Below are 23,931 nucleotides of genomic sequence, written 5' to 3'. Positions count from 1 at the left end.
AAAGCCTTTTCTTTTTTTTCCTTCAGGACAGAGACAAATGGGTTTAAAAATCCCAGTCACTATGAAAGGCTCCTCGCCACATGAACAATGTTTTGCTCTTTCACTGTTACACTCCAGCATGAGGGAGGACATTTGCAATTCAACGTAATCTATGACAATTCTACAAAAATTAGTGGTGGTTCAGAATTTCAGATCAGATCACTGATATGAGTATATGGGTAAAAAAGAGAAGCTAAAGGTTGGTAAGATATTGCTCACAATTTGAAGACACATCTGCAGAGAAAGAACTCACATAAAGTAGAATCATAGAATCATTTTGTTGGAGAAGAACTTTAAGATCATTGAGTTCAACCATTACCTAACTCTAGTAAGAAAATAAATGAATTTTAAAAGGAAGCCTCCAGCACAAGGCTGCCAATCTCATGCTAAAAGTGGTAACTTTTTGGTAGTTACTTTTGACATGGAAAGAGGGCATACTTTGGACTCCACTGTCTACAAAAGCATAAAGGAAATCATAATCAATATTACACTAGAAAGCAACAACGTGGATTAAATATGTGTTCAAATTACAAACAAACACTCAAACTTCAAAAGATACTGCCTATACAAAAAGAGAGGAAGGATAGAAACTGCTCTTTCCAGTTATTTTCAAAACTCTCAACTGGCTGATGGGAGACTTAAAGCCACACATTGCAGAGTAAGAAAGCTGGAAAGCTAAACAAAACATTCCCACAACATGCTAAGTATTTTTTGGGAACCAGAGAAGCCTGCAACAGTGCAGGCTGTTGGGGGTTTCCTAAAGAATCACAGATGATGTTATTGATGGAATGCACATTTGCTTTTTTAACACCTTTCCATTTATTAGAAAAAAAAAAAAACAGAAGAGGAACAGAAGGTTCCATAACAAGGAGTTTTGGAGAAATAGAATCTATGTATAAAATAGGAATATAAACCAGGAAAGAATGTTAATATTTTTAAAGAAACAGACCCTCAGATTCTTATTGCATGGTGCAGTCTCCTTACAGACTTTCTAAATGTGGCTAAGGGCTAGTCATACTTCGTAAGATAGGACTTTTTTATTGGAAATGGCAGTTGACAATAAGAATTATAAACCTTTTTCATTTCTTTACCCACTTACCCTCAGTAAAATATCTGCTAGGGAGCCTATAACATGCAAAGCTCCATCTTTTTTCCTTGGATCAATGTTTGGCTCTGTCAGAATCTGGTAACAATATGCCATCATTTTTGGTAATACCTATGCAAGACAGAAAACACACAATCTCCTTTCTTCAAATTATTTTAGTAACATTGTTTAAATTAGAAAAAATATGTGACATTTTAAAGTAGAAATTCTATCTTGGAAAAGCAACTGTGAGGTACTAAGTGTAGCATCTTTCCATAGTTAAAATTTAGAAGGTTCCTTTATCAACTTCTTAGCCAAATTTGTAAAAATTAAATTAATCTCCGTGAAATTTCACATTAGAAATAGTAAATAATGTATTTTTGTTGTTGTTTTGAGGTAAATGAAAAATGGTGATGAAAAGGAAGAGGTTCAGTAAATACCTCACCTGTTTTTTCTCCTTTATTGTCTCTTTTGGCTTATGTCACACATATATAAATACACACATGTGTGTACATACATGTATGAGCCCATACATCTTCAGGAATAACTTGGACTAAAACCTCGTAAACTTATTTTAATCTATTGGTTTTGGCAGTAACTTCTGAAGCTGACTATATGTAGAGAGATTTCTTGGCAAAACCAGTTGTTTCACATAATTTCCACAGCCACTGCGTGCATTTTACATAGTATGACATTTTGACAGTCTCAGTATAAATTACGAAAATAAGAAAGTCAGTGGCCAAAGACTGTTCTGATGTAAAGAAGAAAGGCCATAGGCTACTCCATCTGACATAAATACTATGCTCTTCTCTGAAAATCCATCTGGAAACATAACTCCACGTTTTCTGGATGTTAAAATGGTACTCAGAAAATTTTCTATGTTTCTAGTTTTGGCACACTAACATGCTTTCCAGGGCTTAGCCAGATACTTTTGCACAGACCACTGTAAGCCACAGAAATATCTGCAGAAAAGTTATGCCCTGATTTCAAAAGCTGCTGTATGAAATTGGTTTCTTTCTTGCTAATTTCATTGCTGGATTTTACATAGAATCAGTGAAAATTACTAAGGATTATGTTCACTTTTCCCTTAATACAGTTTAGGAAGCTCAGAACAATTGTGACAAAGGCTGATTGTTAATTTGGGAAAATACCAACATATTTATTCCAACTTAGTTCATATCCAACAGGTTAATTTTCAAGCTGCAAGAGGCACCCACTTATTTATCTATTTATTTATATATACATACACAGATATTTTCATTCTCCCAGAATTGGTAGCACTCATCCAGGAAAGCATTTGACTATGTATTAACAAGTAGATTTCTCAAGACTAGCATCCTGTAGCATCTTCAAATTTAAGGGAAAATGACATTATTAAGGAAATTTCAAATAATTAAAACCCACTGGTTCCATTCCATACCTCTTTTCTCTTCTTTGCAGCAGTATAAAGAAGATTCTGTGCTGCTGTTGTAGTGGATGCATAATCCTCAAATACATCTGACAAATTAAAAATAAAAAAAATCCTTTTCTGAATTTTCATAAACCATCTTGTTTGGGGAACATCACAAAATCAAGGTGAATATGTAGTTTTTTAAAATTACTACTGACAGGGCTGTCTTCACTTCATGGTTAAAGTCAGACCAAGGCTTATATCCCATTATCTGTGAAAGCATTTACTTCTTGCCTTCCCAATCTACTGACCACTCATCACTCCCTTTATTAGGAATGCATTATTTAGTCATTAATTCTTTTGAGACCATGTATTTAAGGGATGAAAAATCCTGGGGTTTTTTGTTTGTTTGTTGTAATTAAAACAACTATAGGAAGAACAATATATTCCAGTACCATCTGCATGCCATACGTACACATTTTGGCTTGATTTTATTAAAACCTCATGGGAAACTTGTTTGTATGTAAAGACTACTTGGATGTGGGGTAGTTTTAAGTCTGCTGAAAGTTGAAACTTTTTTGGCTTCATTCATTACAAGTAAATCTCCCTTCATCATATTTAAAATATCATTTATATCTTGAAAAAAATAAAACTGTGCTGCCAAACATGTCCTAATCCAAACACATGAAATTTTACATAAATGGAGTTAAACAAAAAGATCTTAAAATATATTTAAAATTACACAGTGTTATCCTGAGAACTCAAATATAAAATGTAATGAGGAGATATTATCAGACTACTGGAATCCTTCTTCCAAACCCAAATGTGCCTCACTAAACTTCAATTTAATGTTCATGCTTGTTTTTCAGGTTTGGGGTTTTTTTTACTTTCCATAATACAGTTTAAATCTGTATTTAACTGTCTCAGCTATATATAAAAATAGGGTTCACTACTTGCACAGAAAGAACTGAATTAATACACCAAAAATAAGTAGTGTATGTATGCCCCAGAGATCAACAGTACATCATTAATTTTTTGCATAACAACTCTCCAAGGTTTTTAAACTACTCTATCAACGTTTAAATTCTGTTTTGACATATGATAATCCCAAATAAACTAAATGATTATTCCTAAATACTACATATCTCTGTGGTGCCAGGCTAACAGTTTCCCAGATAAATTTGCTATATTTTTAAAGTATCCTCCTCTTTTTCAATGACATCACTCTTTTAATACTAGTAATTATTCATAATATGGCCCTATGTGACATTCCCAAGATGTTGGGCTGTGTCATTTGAAAGAATACATATTATGTAATTATCTTACAATTTAGTAATTATAATTGTCAAAAACAAGGTCAAGACTTTAACGATTTTCAATAGGGAAAGAGCAAGACAGACCTCTTCTGGTCAAGGTGAGAACTGCAAGAACCTGAAGACATCTGGGACATCTGCAGTTCTGGATACTGAAACTGATAGTAAAAAGTAAGCAAGCCTGTAGTCTATTTAGGCTGATCACATGTGCAGTAGAAAAAAAAGTTAAGAGAATCACTTAAAGCTACCAGTCAAATGGCCAAAACTCAGCTGATCTGCCGACGCCTTTTGACCACAGATTGGTGAGATTTAAGAAACAGGTTTTTTTCTTCCTATTGCTCAGGACAGCGGTGAAGACAGAGACATTACAGTGGCCATACTGTTAATTGGGACTAAAGTGTACAGTTATGACAAAAGCAAAAAATACACGCTAAAAGCAAACATTTACCAAATTTCATGCGTATATATTCATAGGGATCCTCTTGCCAGAGCTCTTCATCCTCATCTTTGTAGCACATTAAAGAGAATATCACTTCTTCTGTTATACTCTAATATTAGGGAAGTCAAATACATATAAGTACACATAAAACCAAATTCCAGCACAGCTTCCCTCCATTATGCACTAATTTACTAGACCTACTTCTTGAAGAGCAAAAGCTCTTTTAACCAGTGCTCTTTTATTTTGGCTAATGGAAAAACCTACAGTATACATACTTCCCATTTGCAACAGACTGCCATAATTATATAATCTACCTTTATAATAACACAGTACCATGCACAAAATATACTTCAGGACATAATCTGTATATAGCAGAATGTCACGTTCTGTTGAAGGAAATCACCAGTGCAAGACTTCACATGAGAATCTATTTCAGAATCCTTCCTCTTAACAGTCATGGAATTAACTATCTATAACAGGGGACCTTATGATACGAAAAAATTAAAAGCATGAAAATCACTTTTCACTTGTTCTTAGTTCACTTACAAAACATGCCTTAAAACTGCTTTCTTTGCAGTACAGTTATGAATCTCCAAATTTATAAACAATTCTGAGCACCACCAAATAATAAAAGCCAGAATATTATAACTGTCTGGCAGACTGAAAAGCAACAAAGTCATGGAACAAAATATTTGAATTAACAGGATCGGCGATAAAAGATTGTTACAGTACCAAAACAAACCAACCACATTTGTATGGAAATGCTATTTTAGCCCCGATAAATTGCTGCATGAAACATTAATAAATTTTTCTTTAGAACTGCAAAGTTGGTGGGGTTTTTTGGGGTGCTGGGTTTTTTTTTTACTCACTCTGATAACATACAGTACTTATGACTAGGGTTCATGCACTGACCTGCATGTGTGGCTTCATTTGCTTCCACGTTACGGAATGAATAACCCCTTGGTTCAGATAATTTAACGTTTGCTGAAGAACACGTGGCGCAACATAGTCTTTCTGCCTGTACTGGTCTAAAATTCTTAAGAGGACCTACAGAAATGATAAATGGATATTTTTAAAAGAAGACTGACAACTCTCCCATGTATAGACACACAGTGCATCTCTTCAGTGAACGTACATGGACAGATTTAGTTTTACAGCAAAAGTTCTAGTGTTAGTAACCACTGTAATGCCTTTGATCAAAAAATCAGAAATCCTTTAAACATTAAGGATCTAATCCTGTAAGCATTTATGTTCATGTCTACCTTCACTACTAGCCCCTCCATGTGATCGCTTGTGATTGTAAACCAAAGATATACGTCAATATTCACAAGCTGACAGTTTATCCAAGCCTCAACAAAACTTGGAACTCATGAGAAAAAAGCCACAGTGACAATTTCAAACTGGTTGGTTTCTAAATCTGTTAGTGGTGTCCGTATTCACTTTTTAAGAACAGGGAAAAAAAAAAGAAAAGGAAAAAATTACTTTGGAAGTACAGTGGCAAGAATAGAAATACTGAACTAGAAAAGAAAAATAGGTTAGTGCCTCAGAAGAGATGCAAAATCCTTAACTTCCTTTACCTGTTGTAACCATCAGATAGTATCATGTAGCATACTGTCACAAACTCTTATCACACACAGCTTCCATAATATACAGGCTTGTTCTACCATGAAAAATCTACAGCTGCACTAATGGCAGATGAACTATAAAGTGTTAATAAGCATAAACAATTGGCACATACATGAATAACAACACAAATCAAGGGCAGTATGCAACAAAATATTGAGTCAAGCTTTTTCAGAAGGAAAATTTTGAATCATAATCCTTCAAAGCATTGTAATACATCTTATTTTGAGCATTTCTTCATTAGGAGTACTAAGTCTGACTTTAAGTCTTTTATATAATACATTCCTTCAGCAAAAATTGTCCGTATCTCATACAGACTCTAGCATGATGTCAGCACTTAACAACTGATGAATAAGTAACGAAGGGTTAGGAAGGTATTCACAATGGAATTCTTACTAACTGTGCGAGGAAATGTGACAAATCAGCATTTAAGAGCCAGAAACAGGAAGAAATGTGCAGATTGTCCAGTCCATTTATCTTGAGAGCTAAACTGCTCCCTCTGCTCCATATGCTAATCTCTCACGAGACAAACTTAGAGTATTCCAAATGACAGCTGCCTGTGGGATTTTTTTTTTTCAACCAGGAGTTAAACCATTGTAAGGTGTTTAGAATAGGTATTAGATTGTTTCCCTTTTCATTTAATGCATATAGCCTTATCACAACCATTTCTTTCCTCAGTTCATAACATTTACATATTTGCACAGAATTAATATACTGATTAACTATTCTGTTGTTGAATTGGATGGTGAAAACTAATTCTGTTTTGCAGACAATCCTTGTATTTTGAAAGCTAATTTAAATCTGACTTGAAGTGACAACAGCCTGGCACCCTACATCAAAACCAATGGAAATTTTAACTGTAAAAAGTCTGCAGATGCCATGTCAGGATTATTCATCCAGCAGCGTGCTGAGCAGCCACATATTCTGGAAACATGCATTATCCAAACACTTATCACTTGAAAAACAGCATTCCTAGGTGTCTTTAAAGGTTTGCAGGCCAAAGGGCCCAGAATCAAACATAAGAGTGTACTGCATTGTCCTGGCTTCTACTGTTTGAAATGGGCAATCCAAAAGCCTGGGCATCCAAGAGCTTTAGCTGAGCCCAAAGTGTGAGAACTACTGCTTCTAGTCACCCAGAACATAGCAGGCTGAATGAGAAACAAAAGGAACAGTGCCAAAAAATCAGAGCCTGGGACCCAGCACTCTCAGGACTTTCAAGCACCCAATTGCTACAGCCATTCCACCAAATCAAGGAGATGCTGGAAGTCTGGAAGCCCATACTGGCACTGAGACCTGAAGAACTCAAACGCTAAAAGGAAAAACTGCCTGACTTCGTTATTGTTTAATGAATTAACTTAAATATATGCACACTGTTGAGAAACAATATATTTGTTCAGCCAAAACTAGCTAACTCAGTAAGAAATGAATTGTACTTACCTGCTGTATGCCCACAGCATAGGTTTTTAAAAAAAACGCTGAGAATTCAAAGTATTCCTTAGTTACATTTCCGGGGCTTCCATACCTTAAAAAAGAAATGGACAAAGATATTTACACTGTGAGAAGTCTGCTGTGTCAGGAGAACACAGTACCTTTTAAAAACAAAGGACCCTGAGTAGTCTTCCATCCTCAAAGGAATCCTTTCCCACAGGCTACTTTTATATCATTTCCCATGTAACATCCCACTTCCCTTTCCTTGCCTTAAAATACAAGGTACAATGCTATAGTCAAATAAATACAGACACTTTATTGTCACAAGCTCTGTAACTTCTATGTTTATGGATTTCTTTTCAAATCTTCCCCTACCTTTATATTTGAGAATTTAAGCACTTGTAACTTGATGCAGTAAAAATTAAAATAAATTAAATTAAATAATTACTTTTCCTATGTGGCTAGTTTCTAGCCATCTTAGAGAGTCAAAGTGTTTCAGTAAGAGCTTAGACCAGTGGTTGTACCAGTGCAAGGCAGAGGATAGCAACGGGAATACCATTTTGGTGACCACAAGCTGTTGAACTGATGAACTGTCTTGTCTAATTGCACCTCAGAGAGCACTACAGGTTTGTAACCCAAATGTAGTTTAATCCATTTGCTAGCTTGTTACCGTTCAAAAAGACGAGCTACAATATGCAATGCCCACTTCTTGCATTTCCACCACACCAGCTCTGGTCTATCATCTTCATCAATTTGCAAAGTCTCCTATAAATAAATAAAGGTAATGCAAATTAGCTGAGTATTTACCAGATTTTAAATGTTCTGTGCTGTGTAAACTAATAGAAATGCACAGCGTTGACTAAAGCTTTGGTTGTCTTAACAGCTATATAACATTCAGAAGCTTTCAAGTATCTTAATTACTCAATATAACTGTGTATGTGCAATACTTATACAATGTACTTTAGTTTTCCAAATTATGCATATTTAACAGACAGAAACTTCCACACATACTTGAATACTACAAGCGTTGTGCTCTCTGGCTTAAAAACTAAGCATGATACTAATTCCTCCAAATATATGCACCTTAACCATATACTAATGCAAAAGCTCTTAAAAGAATGTTAAGGTTGCGAAATACATTTCTAGAAAGCTTGGGAAATGCCATTTAATGATGAACACACACAAAAAAAAGAATTTAATGACTACTATTCTTCTGTTCTTTAAGAAATAAGAAAGTTGGATGAAAGAAAGAGAGGAATTGAGGCAAATTAAGGATTTGTGATGAACTTTTAGTTCCTCTTTGAGACGATCTGGTTAAATATTTGGAAGCTTCCAAAATACCCCAAATTGGAGCTTACATGGTGTCACTACCTCTGACAATGAAATTCTGTCAGTTTACATGACCTTCCTGCATTTCTGTCTCAAATATCACTTATTTCAAGGCTAAGAATCTTAAATAGATTTCATCTTTAAAAAAATAATACTAATACAATCTTCATGCTGACTGTTCCTCCAGTGCCAACCAACACCCAAGTAAGTATCAAAGGTCTTTACAAAACTGAAGCTTACTGGAGGTACATTTCTATCAATGATAGTACGGAAGATCTCCATCCACTGAGTCATAGTCTGGTTGTTCACCAACTGGAGCGGTAATGCATACTGAAATAAGAAAAAATACCAGGCATGAAACACTGATTTTCTCTGAAAAAGGTGGAATATGTTTCTACAGTAATTACATTCTGAAGAAGACAAGATTTTAAGTAAAATTATAACTAATTAGATTAGATACCAAGACTACTCTAATTGCATCTGTCTTGGTACAATTTACAGAGGAATTTCTGAAGAGACAGTATTTGAGGAAAGTTCTTTGATCTGAGAACTTGCTAACTCTTTTTGTTTCTTCCTCTTCTTCACAAAAACCCATTCAACTTTTAGTGACCACAGCACTGCCTATATTACAGGGTTTTTATTGCAACATTCTACTAATTACTACCTTGCTAATCCTACTTCTCTATAAAATCCAAAGAAAAGTGACAGTATTCAGCGAAGCTATTGAAAAATAAAATAGGATCTGAGGATTTTCTAATCCTCTCCCTATCTGATAACAAACTGGTTTAGCTTTTTAAACCCCAGTAAGAATTTTCAGGCTGCCCCTTATCTACGATCTTGTTTTGTTTCTTATTCTCTAAAAGTAGTTCCTCACTGAACTCATCCCTGTAAAAGCTAAGTGATGTAACAGCATCTCTGTAAAATGCATGTGCCTCAATAAATAATTTCTGCCAGATCTTCAGAAGATGAGAAATGTCACCCATTCAAGTGCACTATTTGACAATTATACTACAATACTCATTGCTGACACTTTCAGAGACCAAGTAGCATGGTTCAGAGACCCATACAATTTATAGAAGGTTGTATGTGACTTTATAAAACTAAGAACATTTCTCCAGTAAGCTGGAGTACCTAGGTTCATACAAAATTTAATCTGGGGGATCATGTGACCAGTTGTTAAGTAGAAAAATCTATAAAGATCATATTTTTATCAAAGTTGTTTATTGTATATGACTTTTCCCATTCAAATTGATATTTTTATTAAATCACACCCATAAGTGTACTGAAGGAGGCCATTGTGCCCAGCAAAGTAAGTTTTGGTTTTCCTCTACACAGATGCCAACCTGAACAAGAGCATAGAAGATTTTTAAGATCTGTTTCTGAAGCAGAACAGAGTAATGGGAGTTATCAGGCAGAAGCTGGATCATCTGCTGCTGAATCCGAGGCAAAAATATTTGCATTGCTGCTATAAGAGGATCTCGCTCCTCTGCTTTTTTGTATCTGTAAAGGAAACAAAAATGTTGGTCCAGGATCTACCCACTGGAGAGTCGAATGTTTATTCCCCACAGTAATTTAATTTTTGTACCCTAAAAAAATATAAATACCAAGCACTCGCTCATTCACTTAGCCCCCATCTCAATAATTTGTACAAATCTACTAACCTATAAAAAATTAAAACCAACAAATGTTACCTTATATAAATGCAGCTTGTGGGAAGAGCTAATGTTCTTTAATACTGAACTGTCAGCTCACAGGAGCCGAGACATTATTCATACCAATACCAAACCCAAGTTGGGTGCTGAACAAATAGAAATGAACAGCCACTGAAAGGGAAAGAAAGTTCCTTTGTTTGGAAAATATTTTCCCTTTCTCAATTTACATTTCTTTTCTGTGGCTTATACATTTGTTTCTAACAATTGGGGGGTGGAGGGGGTTGGGTTTTTTTAATGCTACACTTTTCCTAATTTGTGTTTTCTGGATTTAGACTATCAGGAGGATGGTGCAGGCAACAATATGCAGTGGGAGTATATGACAATGACAGTACGGTATTCGTGAAATAAAAGTAGCACATCGTTTGCATTCAAATATCCAGCATTTGGGGAATCTTCAAACAAAAGAATTTACAAACATTTAAGAAATGTTTCATAGATGAATTAAATCAGATCAAAAGTACAAAGCCTCATTAAAAACGTCAGTAGTTCTGCTCAGATTATTGCTGGCATCTCTGCTCTCAATTCACTGGTGATACAAAGATGATGAACAGTTTTCATTTATTTGCAGGAAAAGAAGCATATGTCCATTATTAATTCAAATTTTCTATCTGAATTCCTTGTAGAACTGCCAGTGCTCTTAAGAATGTCATTTTTATTAATCAGCTGAGGCTAAATATACTGATTCCTTAACTACTGATGGACATCAACTTACTCATAAGTCTTCACCAGCTGATATAGGCACAGGAGGCTCCCAAGCCAACTCCCACTGTTTTGAGACTGCAAGTAGAAGCCTATCTTGTCTACCACGGCTGTCCAATGGCCAGGAAAGTCATGTTTAATGATAGCACGGAGGCACATTGTCAGCTGGGCTCTATGGCAGGAAGAAAAAGAAATTCACTACAGGTAAATAAGGTCAGCATCACGCTTAATATTAAAGGACAGATCCCAAATGTTCGTTTATTATAAACATAAATAATATGAATATACATGCAATATATGTATATACACAATATACACATTACATCATGCATATTTTGACAGCACTGAAAGAGTTTTGGGAAATGGCAGAGGAAGAGAAAGAAAAAAATCCCAGTGGATTTAACTTTAAAGAAGAAATTAATCTCAGAACATTTTCACTACTTTTCTTCCTTCCTCTTCCCTCTTTGCAGCCATTCGGCAATACCTGAAAACAATTAATTGTTCATGAAACCAGCCAGCTTTGTACTTTTAAAAATGAATGTTTATACTTATACACCCTTATGAGGATGAAAGCAACAACAAAAACACAAATCAGTCCATTTTTATTAAACAATATTGGTCTGTGTTATGATCCAAGCTAGCAGTTGCTCAAAAAACTGTAATTTTCCTGGGATCTTCTAAAATAGCACTTTCTCAATCTCTGAAGCATATGGCAGAGCCAAATAGATGAAGCCACCTTACCACTCCTGTCATTCCACACACTTTTAGATGCCACTCACAATGGTGAGGCAAGACAGGATGGTTCACTGACTGAAGTGAGGTGTGATTAAAAAGGCTGAGCAGCACTGAATAAGAAGCTATAAATAAATACTCCAATATTCAGTAACAAATAAACTAAGTCTGTAGAAAATGTTGGTTCTTTGATAGTTTTCCTTGGGTATCCTCTTGCAACCCATTACATAAGCAGACACTATTACATAGTGGCTGAGTAAGGGGTGCTCCACCTACTGATCCTTTCAGCACTGTACAAACTCAATTTCTCCCTAAAGACTCTGGAGTTCATAATTTCATTTCTTCATTCATTTAACATCTTAGATCCAAGAACGTTCATACACATTTAAATAATGGGATCTCATGTTAAAAATTGGAAAATGAATTCAGAAAAGACCTACTAGAAAACAGAATTTGGGCAGTATTTCTTTGAATGGTTAATTCTGTATTGCAGACAGCCCTCTATACTATCTGCTCTGAGTTAGCCAGACAGGCTGTCACTAACAGCAAGTGTTGTAAGACTTGCTGTAAGAGGATAAATCACATTACAGGGTTCTTAGCTGAGCTACTATATTTCTGAAAACCAAGTGCACAGAAATATATTACAACCGATTCCTATTACATTTTCAAAATAAGTACCTGTTTCATCCCCCAAGAAATTGAGGTTTTTATACTAACTACATCCAGACTGGCAGGTGTGAAAGGTTGAGCTACAGAAACCTTTCAACAGAGTGTAAGGTACCTCACTAAGTCAGGAGAACGAATTATTCCTTCTACAATGTTATCACGGATCTGCTGACGATCATTTTCATGAATGTTGAACGGGAATACTGCTTCTCCAGGAGGTGGTTCCCGGTCTGGCCAGTACTGTGTCACCATGTTCTTCAGGTAAATGGCAGCTGCATATAAACATCGGTGAAATTATAATTTAATTCTAACACATCTCCACATTACTCTGTGCTCCACATGCAGTACAGATGAAAGTAGAACAAAGAGTTGAAAAGGTGACTGAAAATCACCGCACAAGTTATTAACAGTTACAGGCACTAAGAACAACTGAGTAAGAAAACCAATTTTTTTAGGGATTCCACACAAGACTAGGCTCAGGTGTCTGGTTCTAAACAGAACAGGACAGTATTTCAGTCACCATCTATTTGGGTATGTGCTTTATTATAGCAGTTTTCCATATGGACATAATATTCCATTGTTCTAAAAAAGACAAAACAAAAGTCTACTTATCTGCATTTTTACTCATCCCTTAAACAGCTACTCATGCTTAACAACTGAAGTTTGGAAGGCTTGTGTAAACAAATCATTGTACACACAGATGGGACACTCAGCTTGGGGAAATGCCCAGTATGAAACTGGCACGTGGCCTACTTTCTATTCAGACAGAAATGTTTGTTGTGAATTCTCTAAGCTTTATCTCACTATTAGGATTTCCCATAATCCCCTAGAATTGTTGCCTGCTGTCTCACATGAAAACCCATGGAAAATAAAGTTAATCTTGAACTGAAAATGAAGCAGCATTTATGCCTCGGTACTAAAATGCCTGTAGGCGTTCTTTAGGAAACATGGGAAATAAGGTGTAAGACACTAAAGGAATGTTCATAATTAACTCTTATCCCCGTACTATTTTGGTTGAACCCTAGATAAGGTTTTAAATTATAAAGAAGATATCCTTGGGTACAATAATTTTTCTTGGTGATGACAAATTACGAGGTATGAAAACATGTCGGTTGCAAAATATTTTATAGGAGCAAGAGCAAAAAGAGTTCTTTGATGCACCAGAATATTCAGACAAGAAACAGGTCCAGACATATCAGCCAAAGACTTTAATTTACTTTGTCCATAGGTCTTACTGTTATATACAAAACCTGCCTGGATGCGTTCCTGTGGGATCTGGTAAAGGTGATCCTGCTCTGGCAGAGGGGTTGGACTAGATGATCTTTTGCAGTCCCTTCCAGCCCTTAACATTTTGTGATTCTGTGATAGATTCTTGTATTTTAAGATACTCCCAGGGAAATGTGTTGGCTTACAAATGTAATTTAAATGTGCTTTTCTATTTTATACCCCTACTCTGTTAAAAATGAAAAATAAACAAAAAGTTTTAAAAATTATGTTCTACATGCTTGGTTTGTTTTTTGTTTTTTGTTTTCTTTTCCCTGAATGATACTGAAATAAGAGCTTGATTTAAAAAACTGACCTTATGGAGTCCAAATAAAGCATCAAATGGTTTAACAATGCCATTCAAAATTGGGATTATCTTTGAAAAAATAAATGCTAACATGACAAACAGCATGCCTGCATTCCCCTATGCACTCAGGGGATTAATAGGATTTGTAAAAAAAAAATCCAACAGTGCTTCTATGGGAAATGCTGTTCCATAGGACAAAAACAGAGCTGTGAATGAAACAGGACTCATCAATTTCTCGGAAAAAAAAAAGAAGAGTATTTTCTGTATGTGTCAAAAATATCATATAGGAGTAGTTAAAATAGAATATGAGGATTTAGAATCAGATCTTACACAAATGTATACCATGAAGTTAAATGCATCAACATACCTGAACACACACACAGGTGGGCAATATTTCTAGATACGCTCAGACTAATACTTTTATTACTTAACAGTGATGTAATCTATTTTTGTGAGTAGATGTCTTAGATACTAAGTACATGCGGCTACCCTTGACCAAGGGAACTGTGTGTTCTTTTTTCATTTTTCAGAAACTTCCATTTTTCCAATTCTAACAAAGAAATGTGTATTCAAATGAGACCCACTTTTTTTTTTTTTTTTTGGTCTTACCTGTCTTGGCATCAGTACTTCTTTATCAACAGGAGAAAGAATACCTAAGGGTCCCTGCATACTCAGTTTTGAGCAGAAATCATACTCTTTTCAAATCAGTATCACAGCAAGCCAAGTAGGGATCACTCCAAAGACAAGGAAGCCAAAGCAGAACTCTGCCCTATACACACTTTTATCTGACCCTCATGAAAGAAAAGAACAGCAAAGATCCTTTTTATTTCCAAACAGGAACTTACCTACCTTGCAACAGCTTGATACTCTGTTGAAACAACTCAAGGACTAATTTTCTACTGAAAGAAAATGAAACAAGGAATTTATCTCACCTGCTTGACGCACTGGAAACTCAACTTGATCTGATACTATGATTTGCAGTAGACTTGGAGCAAAGTTGATGATCTTATAGGACTGGAATACATAAAAAACACAGTTAGAAAAATCACTATGTTGAAAGGAGACTGTATTACCAAAACCTGAGTAAGAAATACAAACTAAAGATTTTGCAGTGTTACTGACTCTCCTCATGAAGTATGAAGGTTTTTAGCACTTGGATTTACCCAGATCTGCAGCAATCTAAATTACTTGTAAAAGCTCAGCATATAATGGTACATGGATGGAATAAGTACTGTGTCCAAGCTCTCTATTACAGATTAATGAAAATGAGTATTTAAATAATTCTGGGGATGCATAATGAGAAGTACTACAGATTTGTCTTTGAATTATTTAACTTAACTTCATAAATCAAATAGGCATTGATATGCTTCATCAATACATACTGTTTATTGGAAAAATAGATTGTGGTATAAGAGCAATATTGAATTTCCAAGAGATTAAGAAAACCATTTAAAATTGTTTTCAAGTGTAAACAGCATCTGCATTAGCCATATATTATTATACAGCTATCTTTTAATGAAGTATATGCATAGAGCATCTTAACAGAAAAATAAAAACTGGAGAAACACATTGGAATAACCACTTTTCATTAAAATCAAGTATAGAGAGAGAACCCCTTCACAACACACAGCCTTCCTTGGAACTTTTCAAACACTGCATCAGCCATGCAGCTGAGCTATTTCAAAGAGAAAAACACTCACTGAACTTCTGAGCAAAGCATGTCAGATTTAAAAGATGTGAAAATTTGATAGTGTTATACTGCTGTCATTCAACAGGGGTCCTCCAACGTGAAGAATTGTTGACTCAGCACGGTGCAGTTACTGCTAAGCCTTGGCCACATCAGTAGTCAGATCGTTCATCCCTTAGATCCATGTGCTTTATGTTCGAAGAGAGGTATTTCTTGGAGCTGGATGGCAGAAGGTTTCTTTATTTCACCTTTTATAGTATTTCTTTCCAACTAGATTATGCCTGGAAGTTTTGTGGTTGTTTCCAGAGCCATGCTTTAAGTATATTACATATACTTAAGTATACTATAACTTCCTGTAAACTTTACCTCATCCAAAAGCTGTGAAACAGGACGCACATTCTGCACCTTACGCACCTAGTTCCTGGATCTAACATTTCCATAACAAGATAAAATTACATTGCTTTCATGATATCTAAATGTAACAGCTGCATCACAACACTATGATTCAGTACTTTTACCAATTCACTTAACATTCTGGCCCTCATTTTACTCATTATAATGATAGTGTAATTCTAACCTACACTGCTCAGAGACTTATTTGATGTTTATATAGTAATCTGAGATCTCAGATAAAAACAGTAGCATCGAATCAAAAGCATACTCTTCCACAATCCCCTTCTCTACAAATTTTAATTATCCAAAACAAACACTCCAAATAAAGTAAAAACTGTAACAGACAGCAAAGGAACTCAACTTATCTACAGACACACTGAGTTGGTTGAAGTGTACTGGATTCTAAAGACAATCTTTTAATCAAATATCCTGGGGTCTGAAGCTTGCCCTTCAGTCACTACTGGACAGAATCTGTATGAAGTGGGTGGGTTATAATGAGAGCTGCAGCAGCCTGCACCATCCTCCGGCACTCAACACCCAGCTCCCAGCAAGAGAGGAAAGCACAAAGAATCCCAGCAGTACAGAAGACCAAAAACTTGCATGAACTCTAATCATCCTTTTTCTTGTAAACAGTGCCAATACGCTGTTCTCAAACTCAATCTACCACAACTTTTACTACTCTAAACACATTGATTAAGAAAGTAACCTTCTGTGGGTCTGTCGTGTTGTTGTTTTCCTGCAGTAATCCCACCAGTAAAACAGTTTGGGTGGATACGGTGATAAAAGTATAAATTATTTCCCTTTCCCTGTGCAAACAGCTTTTACTGAATCTAAATTAAATTTTACTGAATCTGAATTACAGCCACTGCTACTCCAGGAAGCTTTATTGGTACCACTTGTGCTGGCACACAACTGCTACCCCTGAAGCTTTGCCAAGATACACACAAATAGAGTTATTTGGCCAGTGCAGCAAACCCTTTCAGCAAGCGCCTGGAGTGACAAAAGACACATTACGCACAAGGTGTCTCATAGGGGGCCCATCACTACCAGCACACTGCTGAGGGTTTCTTAACATTTCTCATATTAACACCTCTAAAGATCACAAGGACACAGATCCAGGCTTCTACTCTGCACTGTGGTCATTACCATAATTCACATTTTATACAGCTTTGTTTTCTACTCGTTATCAGAAACACGGATGTTGTACAGATCAACTGAGACTGTGTGCCCATTTTAGAAACAAGACATCCAATTCTGTTGTATTTGTGAAGCTCAAATACCATCCTGCTCACTTGTGCAGCAACAAACCCGGTCAGGAAAACCACATGCTGCTTGCAATTTTTAGAACAGAGGACGTTTTAAAAAGCTGCATGCAGCAACATTTTTCCTATACCAGCACATTCTTGTTGGTTCAGTTATCATGCCAATTCTCATCTTAGGATGTATCCTTTCCCTGCCTTACTCAGGAAAACATACAATAGGCTCCTGGACACCAGAAAATAAAGCTGTACATACCACTTGAGCTGGTGCAGAGCAGCTGTCAGGTGTGAATTTTGTAAATGGAAAGCAACAATGAAGAGAACTCAGATCCGGATGAGTTCAGCAAGACAGTTATTTATATTATTAACACTGCACCTGAACTTTTACAAAGGGAAAGCAGAAATATAATCAGTCCCACAGAAGGAATGGAAAGCTACCTGCTGATTTTGAAAAACCATGCCCAAGAGCCGCAGGGAGGCACCAGATGGCTGAAAAAGACCTTCAACGCAACTCCTGTAACACAGCATGCTGCTTTGTGCAGTTTGTGAATAATTACATTGCCTCAAATTCCCACTGTTGTGATCTGGTAACACTTTCTACAGAGGTGCTGATGGATGGGGGCGTATGTTTATTTTAAAGGAGAAAGTAAAAGTTTTTGAAAAATAGACTTTCATTGAGTATTGATACAGAATCATTATTCTAAAGCTGTGTAAGATACATACTGTCTACACTTGAATGAATCACAGATAAGAGTATTTATGCTAAAAAACAGTGTATCTCATTTAATTTCCATTGGGACTAAGAGTATGGAATACAGCAATGTGCAAGGCTAGCAGCTATGCTGGGAGAAGCATACAGCACTGGTAAGATACAACTGGGTAAAGTTACAGCAACGGAGAAGAGATGCATATGTCCTTACATCTCTTGTTCCATCTGTGTCCAATCTCTCAGGATCTGTGCACTGCAGCTGTACAGCTTTCACCTTTGGCCTAACATCTATTCTTCCTTGCCTCAGCATCATAGCTCCAGTCTTCAAAAGAACATATCATTTTTTTGCCTAGTTCCTCTTCCATTTCATTAGGTACAGAACAGCTGACACACAAGAAAGCCTCTGACAGGCCACTGAAAAACAGCAAGATGAACATGGTCACAAGTAAAGGACTAGAATGAAAGAAGCAGGAAAAATACATTAAAACTTCCCTAAATAGAGCCTAGTGAACTAAATACTTTTCACACCATCATTTAGACTTGGCTCCCAGGTTATCATGCACTACACATTATTAAACTTATTTCATTAAGCGTTACTCTTTTATCTTTCTTGCTGTCATTTTTAAAGCGCACAGCAAGCAACTGCTCTGAATCGTATTTGTCAGTAACCTTTCCACTGCACTGATGGCAACCACAGTGGCTCAGGGCTAAGCAGCACTTGAAGTTGCTTCTTCCCCTGCAGAACAACAGGACAATCTAGTACAATGGATATAGAAAACTGGAGCTTTCCCCTCAGGTTCTACAAGCAAAGCCAAGACCGTCCTTCTCCACCAGCAGCAAACCTGAGCTTCTTTCCTCTGTGGGCTCTGCTGCCAAATTCAGTCTTAAATGAACTCCTCGCTCCACAGAACTTCTAATCCTGGAAGTCAACTTCCTCATCAAGTTTCTCTTCAATAGAAATACCTGAGATTCCTTCCTCTAGGTAACATGAGGCGTTTGTCACTTTCAGACTGGCCTAAAGATCCCTGCCTACTATGACAGCCAGCTCAACAAAGATGTGAAAGATATGGAAGAAAGTCCAACTTTATTCTGGACTCTTCTGCTTTAGGGCAACCTTTTCACATTTCTTTCTTTTCTTCCTGCACCTGCTACTCAGTTCCCATCAAAGTCAAATTCTGACACTCCTCACTATTTAGGAAAACAGCTGTACTTCTGCAAATGTGTTCTTATTTTCTCCCTTGTTACAGGCCAAAAACTGTTGGCCTGTTGTGAAGATTAATGCATAAAAATTGTATGGTAATCCTATCTGAACTGGAATTGGAATGACTTTTCTATGTTCACATAATCAGTACATTTCACAACACTCCAAGAACTGGCACATGAAAGCAGTATTTAGCCGTTGGGGAAAAAAAAAGGAAAGGAAAAAAATTACAACCAGCCAAAGTCCCTCAAGTCCCTGAGACAGACATAACAAGAGCAGCAGCCTAGAATAGATATCCAAGAAAGGTGCAGAGAAACTGAGTATCTTAGTATGATAATTGACTGTTCTAGTAAGTACCCTGTGACTGATACACATGATCATAAAGGGCACACCGATTATGAAGTAATAGAGATGGAGAAAAAAAAATGGGAAGTCAGAGAAAAAAAAAGAACACAAAAGAAAACAAAGGGGATGGAAAAAAGTGAAATGACAACAGTTTATTACATAATAGAGATTACTGACCTGGTAGGAAATTAGTGCTTTACTTTATCAAGAATCGCATTTCAGACAAATCTCACGTTTGTGTTCACATCACTGACAGAAGTGAAGCTTGTTGATGATTCTGAAGTAGCATGCATCATCCAAGGAGAAAGGTAGAAAAATCCTACAAAGAACTGGATGATCTTTAGAACTGCACCAACAAAAATGGAGTGAGATAGGAAGACAAAGTACATGGTCATGCACTCAAGGATAATAGGGACTTCTAAAAGCTGGAGGTTTCTTATTGTGGAACAACCATAAAACAAAAGGAAATAGGTACAAAAAGAAATAGGTGATCAGAAACATGTAAATGTTGGACATGAAGATGACAATTGTAGTTTTAGGATGTGTTAAATGAGGTATTAGTGGCATTGAGCACCAAGACTTTCTGGAGTGCTGCTAACACAAATGACCAGATTGCACAAGAAAGATTAACTCAAAGAGAAACAGCTGAGCTCCCCTATTATTGGACTGCATAAATTTAGTTTTTTGATAAGGCAAAGGAAATACAGCCTGTTGAGGTGAGGAAAATAGGCCAGTAGAGATCAGCCTTTGACAATTACGCTAGAAAGAGTACCAAGAAACCTATTTTACTTAAGAAGATAGGTACAAATGGATATAAATGGACCATAAATTAGTTTAGGCTGGAAACCAACACTTGTTTCTAGCTGTGGGCAGAAGAAATTTCATAAAAAGTCTTCCAAAAGATGTAATAAGGGAAAAAAGAATCTTGATTCCATTTCTAAATACAGTTAGATGATAGTCCGGAAGGCAGACACCAATTTTTAGCTCTATCTTTACCAGCTGCACAAATACACAGAAGAGAAAAAGGAATTTTCAAACATGCTGGAACTTCTTACAAGTAGACAAGCTTTCATTCACTTTAACTTCATCCCCCATGCTCTACCCTGTAAGCAAATTAAGAGTCAGGACTACTAATGATATTCTTCTAAAGAGCTTTGCATTGGTACAAGCAATGAGGTGTCTACAGAGAAGTGCTATATTGATGGACTAGTGGGATTTACACTCTTTGGAAAGCTCCTGTCACTACCTATATTCAAATTTGAAAGCAACTGTACACTGCAGGCAGGCTAAAACATGAGAATTTTGCCTCAGTACCCATTAGTACCAGGAGCAGGATCACTGTACCTACAGCACAAAACAAAGGTGAGCCCTGTTCTGCTTGTCTAAGTGTTACACTACCACTTCAAGTACTTACTGTTGGAGGATTTTGTTTGTTTGGTGGATTGGTTCCTTTGCTGGAACAAGATAAATGCAAGACCAGCATCTGCATTCCAGTACTTGCGACATGTCAGCACTACCATTACATACACAGAAGTATGCCAACGTTGTTTTGAAGTCTTGCTTCAAAAGCACTGAAAGGCTTCAAGATGTCAAAGGCCCATGCTAAGTAATATTCTCAGAACCACTTTTCTTCCACTCATCCAGAGTCAGGTCAAACCCAGCACTGCACCAGTACTTCATCTCAGGGAGATACATCATACTTCACTGAGTAACAGGAAGCCTACATGATAATAGGTCTGTCTTAATTTCAAGATCCATTCTCTATAATAAAGCTAGAATAGTGTCAACTATTTTAAATAAAAAACTCCATCTGTTCTCAATAAACAGACTTGTACTGTTCAATCTAAAATCTGTGTCTTTCCCAAGAGTTGCCTTACTCATCACTTGAACTTAAAATATTTTACAGATCTCAATCTTAAAATACTTTCAAGTTTTTTCCTGAGCTTCAAAGTACTTATTAGTGGTGTTAAAATTACATTGGAGGGTCAGGAGGACCCAGGAATGCAACAGCTGCCTCATTGTTCAGAGCCTGCCAAACGTGCAGCAGCTTATTATTGTAGTTTTGAACCCTGTGCAACAGGCTGCTTACCAATATCTCTAATTTCCCTCTCAGTCTTTAATAGTAGGGATAAAAATAGGTACTGATAAATTTTTGAAGTGAGTGCCAAATAAAGAAAAGAAGTTTTGCATTTTTATCTATGCCCCAGGAGCATTCCCAACGTCCAGTTCTCAATCCACTGGTTTACTAAAGGAACTTGGCAACTGCTAAAGCAAGGATTAGCTAGATCTAATTCAAAAGGAGTTTTAAGTTGCCTAAATAGAAAATTAAGCTGGAGGAGTAACCCTGAAATAACAGTAATTCCTGACAGCCAATTCTCATTGACCGTTTTGTCAACACACCAACATAATCGAAAAACCCCAGTCCTTCAATAGAATTGATCAAATATTCCACCAAAGTAGAGAGGTTAAAGCTTTATTAACGCTGCACATGGGAACTTTCTCTTCTTTCAAAGGTCAGGGTTTTGACTCGGTGCATACTGCCGCTACACTAACTGTGGGATACTGTGGTAAACACTACCACTAATAACCCAATGAGCCCTTCTCAAGAGTTTTGCTTGGCATGCTGCTGAACGGGACGACGCGAATCCCCTGAGAGTCACTGCTATTATCTGTAAACACCGAGACTTAGACAAAGCACACTGCTCCCGGAGTCACAAAATTCAGGACAACATTGAGTGAGCGCAGCGACCCCGCCCAGCCGCCAGGCGCCTATGGCGCGAACCAGGGGCCGCCGGGCGGCACGCCTCGCCCGCCGCCCGAGAACGGCAGGTCTCACAGAGGCAGACCCCGGGGGTCTTGGCAGTCTTCCACTGCCAGGCCTCGTCTTGTCGGGCCCTGCGGTCGGGCGCGGGACGGTGGTGCGGCTGCACGGCCGCTAACAGCCGGTACGAAAGAGGCAGCTCCGGCTGGGTATGCCGCCATCCGCGGCCCGGCCCCATTTTCCGGTGCAACCCGTACCGTGGGAGAGTGGCGGCGCGGAGACCCCCGCAGCGGGTCCCCTAGCTGCGGACTGAAACAGCCGGTTTCGCCGCCCCGGCGGGGAGCTGGGGGCGCACGCCGACCCCCGCCCCTGCCGCCGCGTTCGGGCGGACCCGTGCCGCGCGGCGGCCGGTGTGAGGCGCGGCGGGGCGGGGGCGGGGCAGGCCACCGGCGGATCCCGGCCGGGACCATCCGCCCCCCTCACCTGATTGAGCTCGTTCTCGGCTGCGATGCGCAGCTTGGGGTCTATGGTGCCCTTCAGAGCCTGGATGATCCTGTTGGGATCCATCTTCGCCTTCTCTCGCCGGGAGGCAGCACTTCCCCGAGACAGGAGAAGGGCGAGGAGCCACCCCCGCCGCTAGCGCCGCTAGCGCCGCCGCCCCCCCCGTGCCACAATCACAGGCTCGTGTCCCCCATCCCCCCCCGGACCCTCTCCAGAGCCATTCACCGGTTTGCGACAGCTGGGTATCGGGAAACAGGCACTGCTTTACGACCGCAGCGCCTCCTTCTGGCTTCGTTCAGAGGTCGGCGAGACGTGGCCGCCATCTTGTTGTACGGATAATAGCCAGCTGGGCCGGCTCTCAGTTCGCGTAGTTACAGAGCAGTTTCCAGGCCGTACGGTGGTGGGGGCGGCCATGTCACTGTAGGGAATGCAGGCTGTGAGGTTGGCCGCGCCCCTCAGGGAACGAGCGGCCGTGGGGCGGGGAGGCTGCTATAGTCTTGATGCGTGCGCGGCTGGTGGGTCCTGTGCTGCAGCTTCTGTATGCAGGGACGCCTAGCCCGTACACCATCGCTGGCGATAGCAAATCACCGCTGTCATTGCGATGGTGGGGAAGCCGGGCTCATGTGGCACAGCAGCCCGGTCCCGAGGAGGTTAGGGCAGCCGCGGCAGCGGGGGATCAGCTAGGCCAGGAGAGGCTGGGTGCCAGCACTGCTGCCAGCGTACATTTGCTACTGCTGGGGATCCATCCATCGCTGCCTGGTGGGCTCTTTTGGTACTTTCCCGTGAGTGGCAGGGCTGGCTAAGCAAGACACACAAGTCCCACAGACATTTTGTTGTCCGAAATACAACCAGATGAGTCCAGACCCTCTACGCAGTCCCTCTTTGCCAGCATATGATTTTGCTGCACTTAAAAAACCCTAGTTGTCCTTCTTGATAGTTTACTTCTTTTGTATAGCAGTATTCAGTTTCCATATTTACTACCATGTGAGCTGTTTGCACACAAAATGAGAACACCGAAACTGAATGGAGGTGAGGTCAATTGCATGGTGGA

At 38.4% G+C, this 23,931-nt stretch overlaps 1 protein-coding gene across 1 annotated transcript in view; it reads right to left on the bottom strand.

Annotated features, from left to right (window-relative positions):
• The window catches only part of IPO8 (importin 8), a 36,728-nt gene extending 13,782 nt beyond the window's left edge, over window positions 1-22,946 (bottom strand). Inside the window, exons 1-12 of the mRNA XM_054386559.1 lie at window positions 22,863-22,946; window positions 14,957-15,038; window positions 12,570-12,726; window positions 11,070-11,228; window positions 9,989-10,145; window positions 8,886-8,975; window positions 7,987-8,081; window positions 7,326-7,410; window positions 5,178-5,312; window positions 4,275-4,374; window positions 2,544-2,620; window positions 1,139-1,255 (exon numbers count right to left, since the gene is read on the bottom strand). Coding sequence (XP_054242534.1) covers window positions 1,139-1,255; window positions 2,544-2,620; window positions 4,275-4,374; window positions 5,178-5,312; window positions 7,326-7,410; window positions 7,987-8,081; window positions 8,886-8,975; window positions 9,989-10,145; window positions 11,070-11,228; window positions 12,570-12,726; window positions 14,957-15,038; window positions 22,863-22,946 — 1,338 coding nt within the window. The remainder of the gene's footprint in view (window positions 1-1,138; window positions 1,256-2,543; window positions 2,621-4,274; window positions 4,375-5,177; window positions 5,313-7,325; window positions 7,411-7,986; window positions 8,082-8,885; window positions 8,976-9,988; window positions 10,146-11,069; window positions 11,229-12,569; window positions 12,727-14,956; window positions 15,039-22,862) is intronic.
• Window positions 22,947-23,931: the final 985 nt, after the last annotated feature.

The sequence above is a fragment of the Indicator indicator genome, chromosome 14 (assembly GCF_027791375.1).
Source record: "Indicator indicator isolate 239-I01 chromosome 14, UM_Iind_1.1, whole genome shotgun sequence".
NCBI lineage: Eukaryota > Metazoa > Chordata > Aves > Piciformes > Indicatoridae > Indicator > Indicator indicator.
Note: the sequence above shows the minus strand (reverse complement) of the source record. Positions and strands in the feature narration are given on the sequence as shown.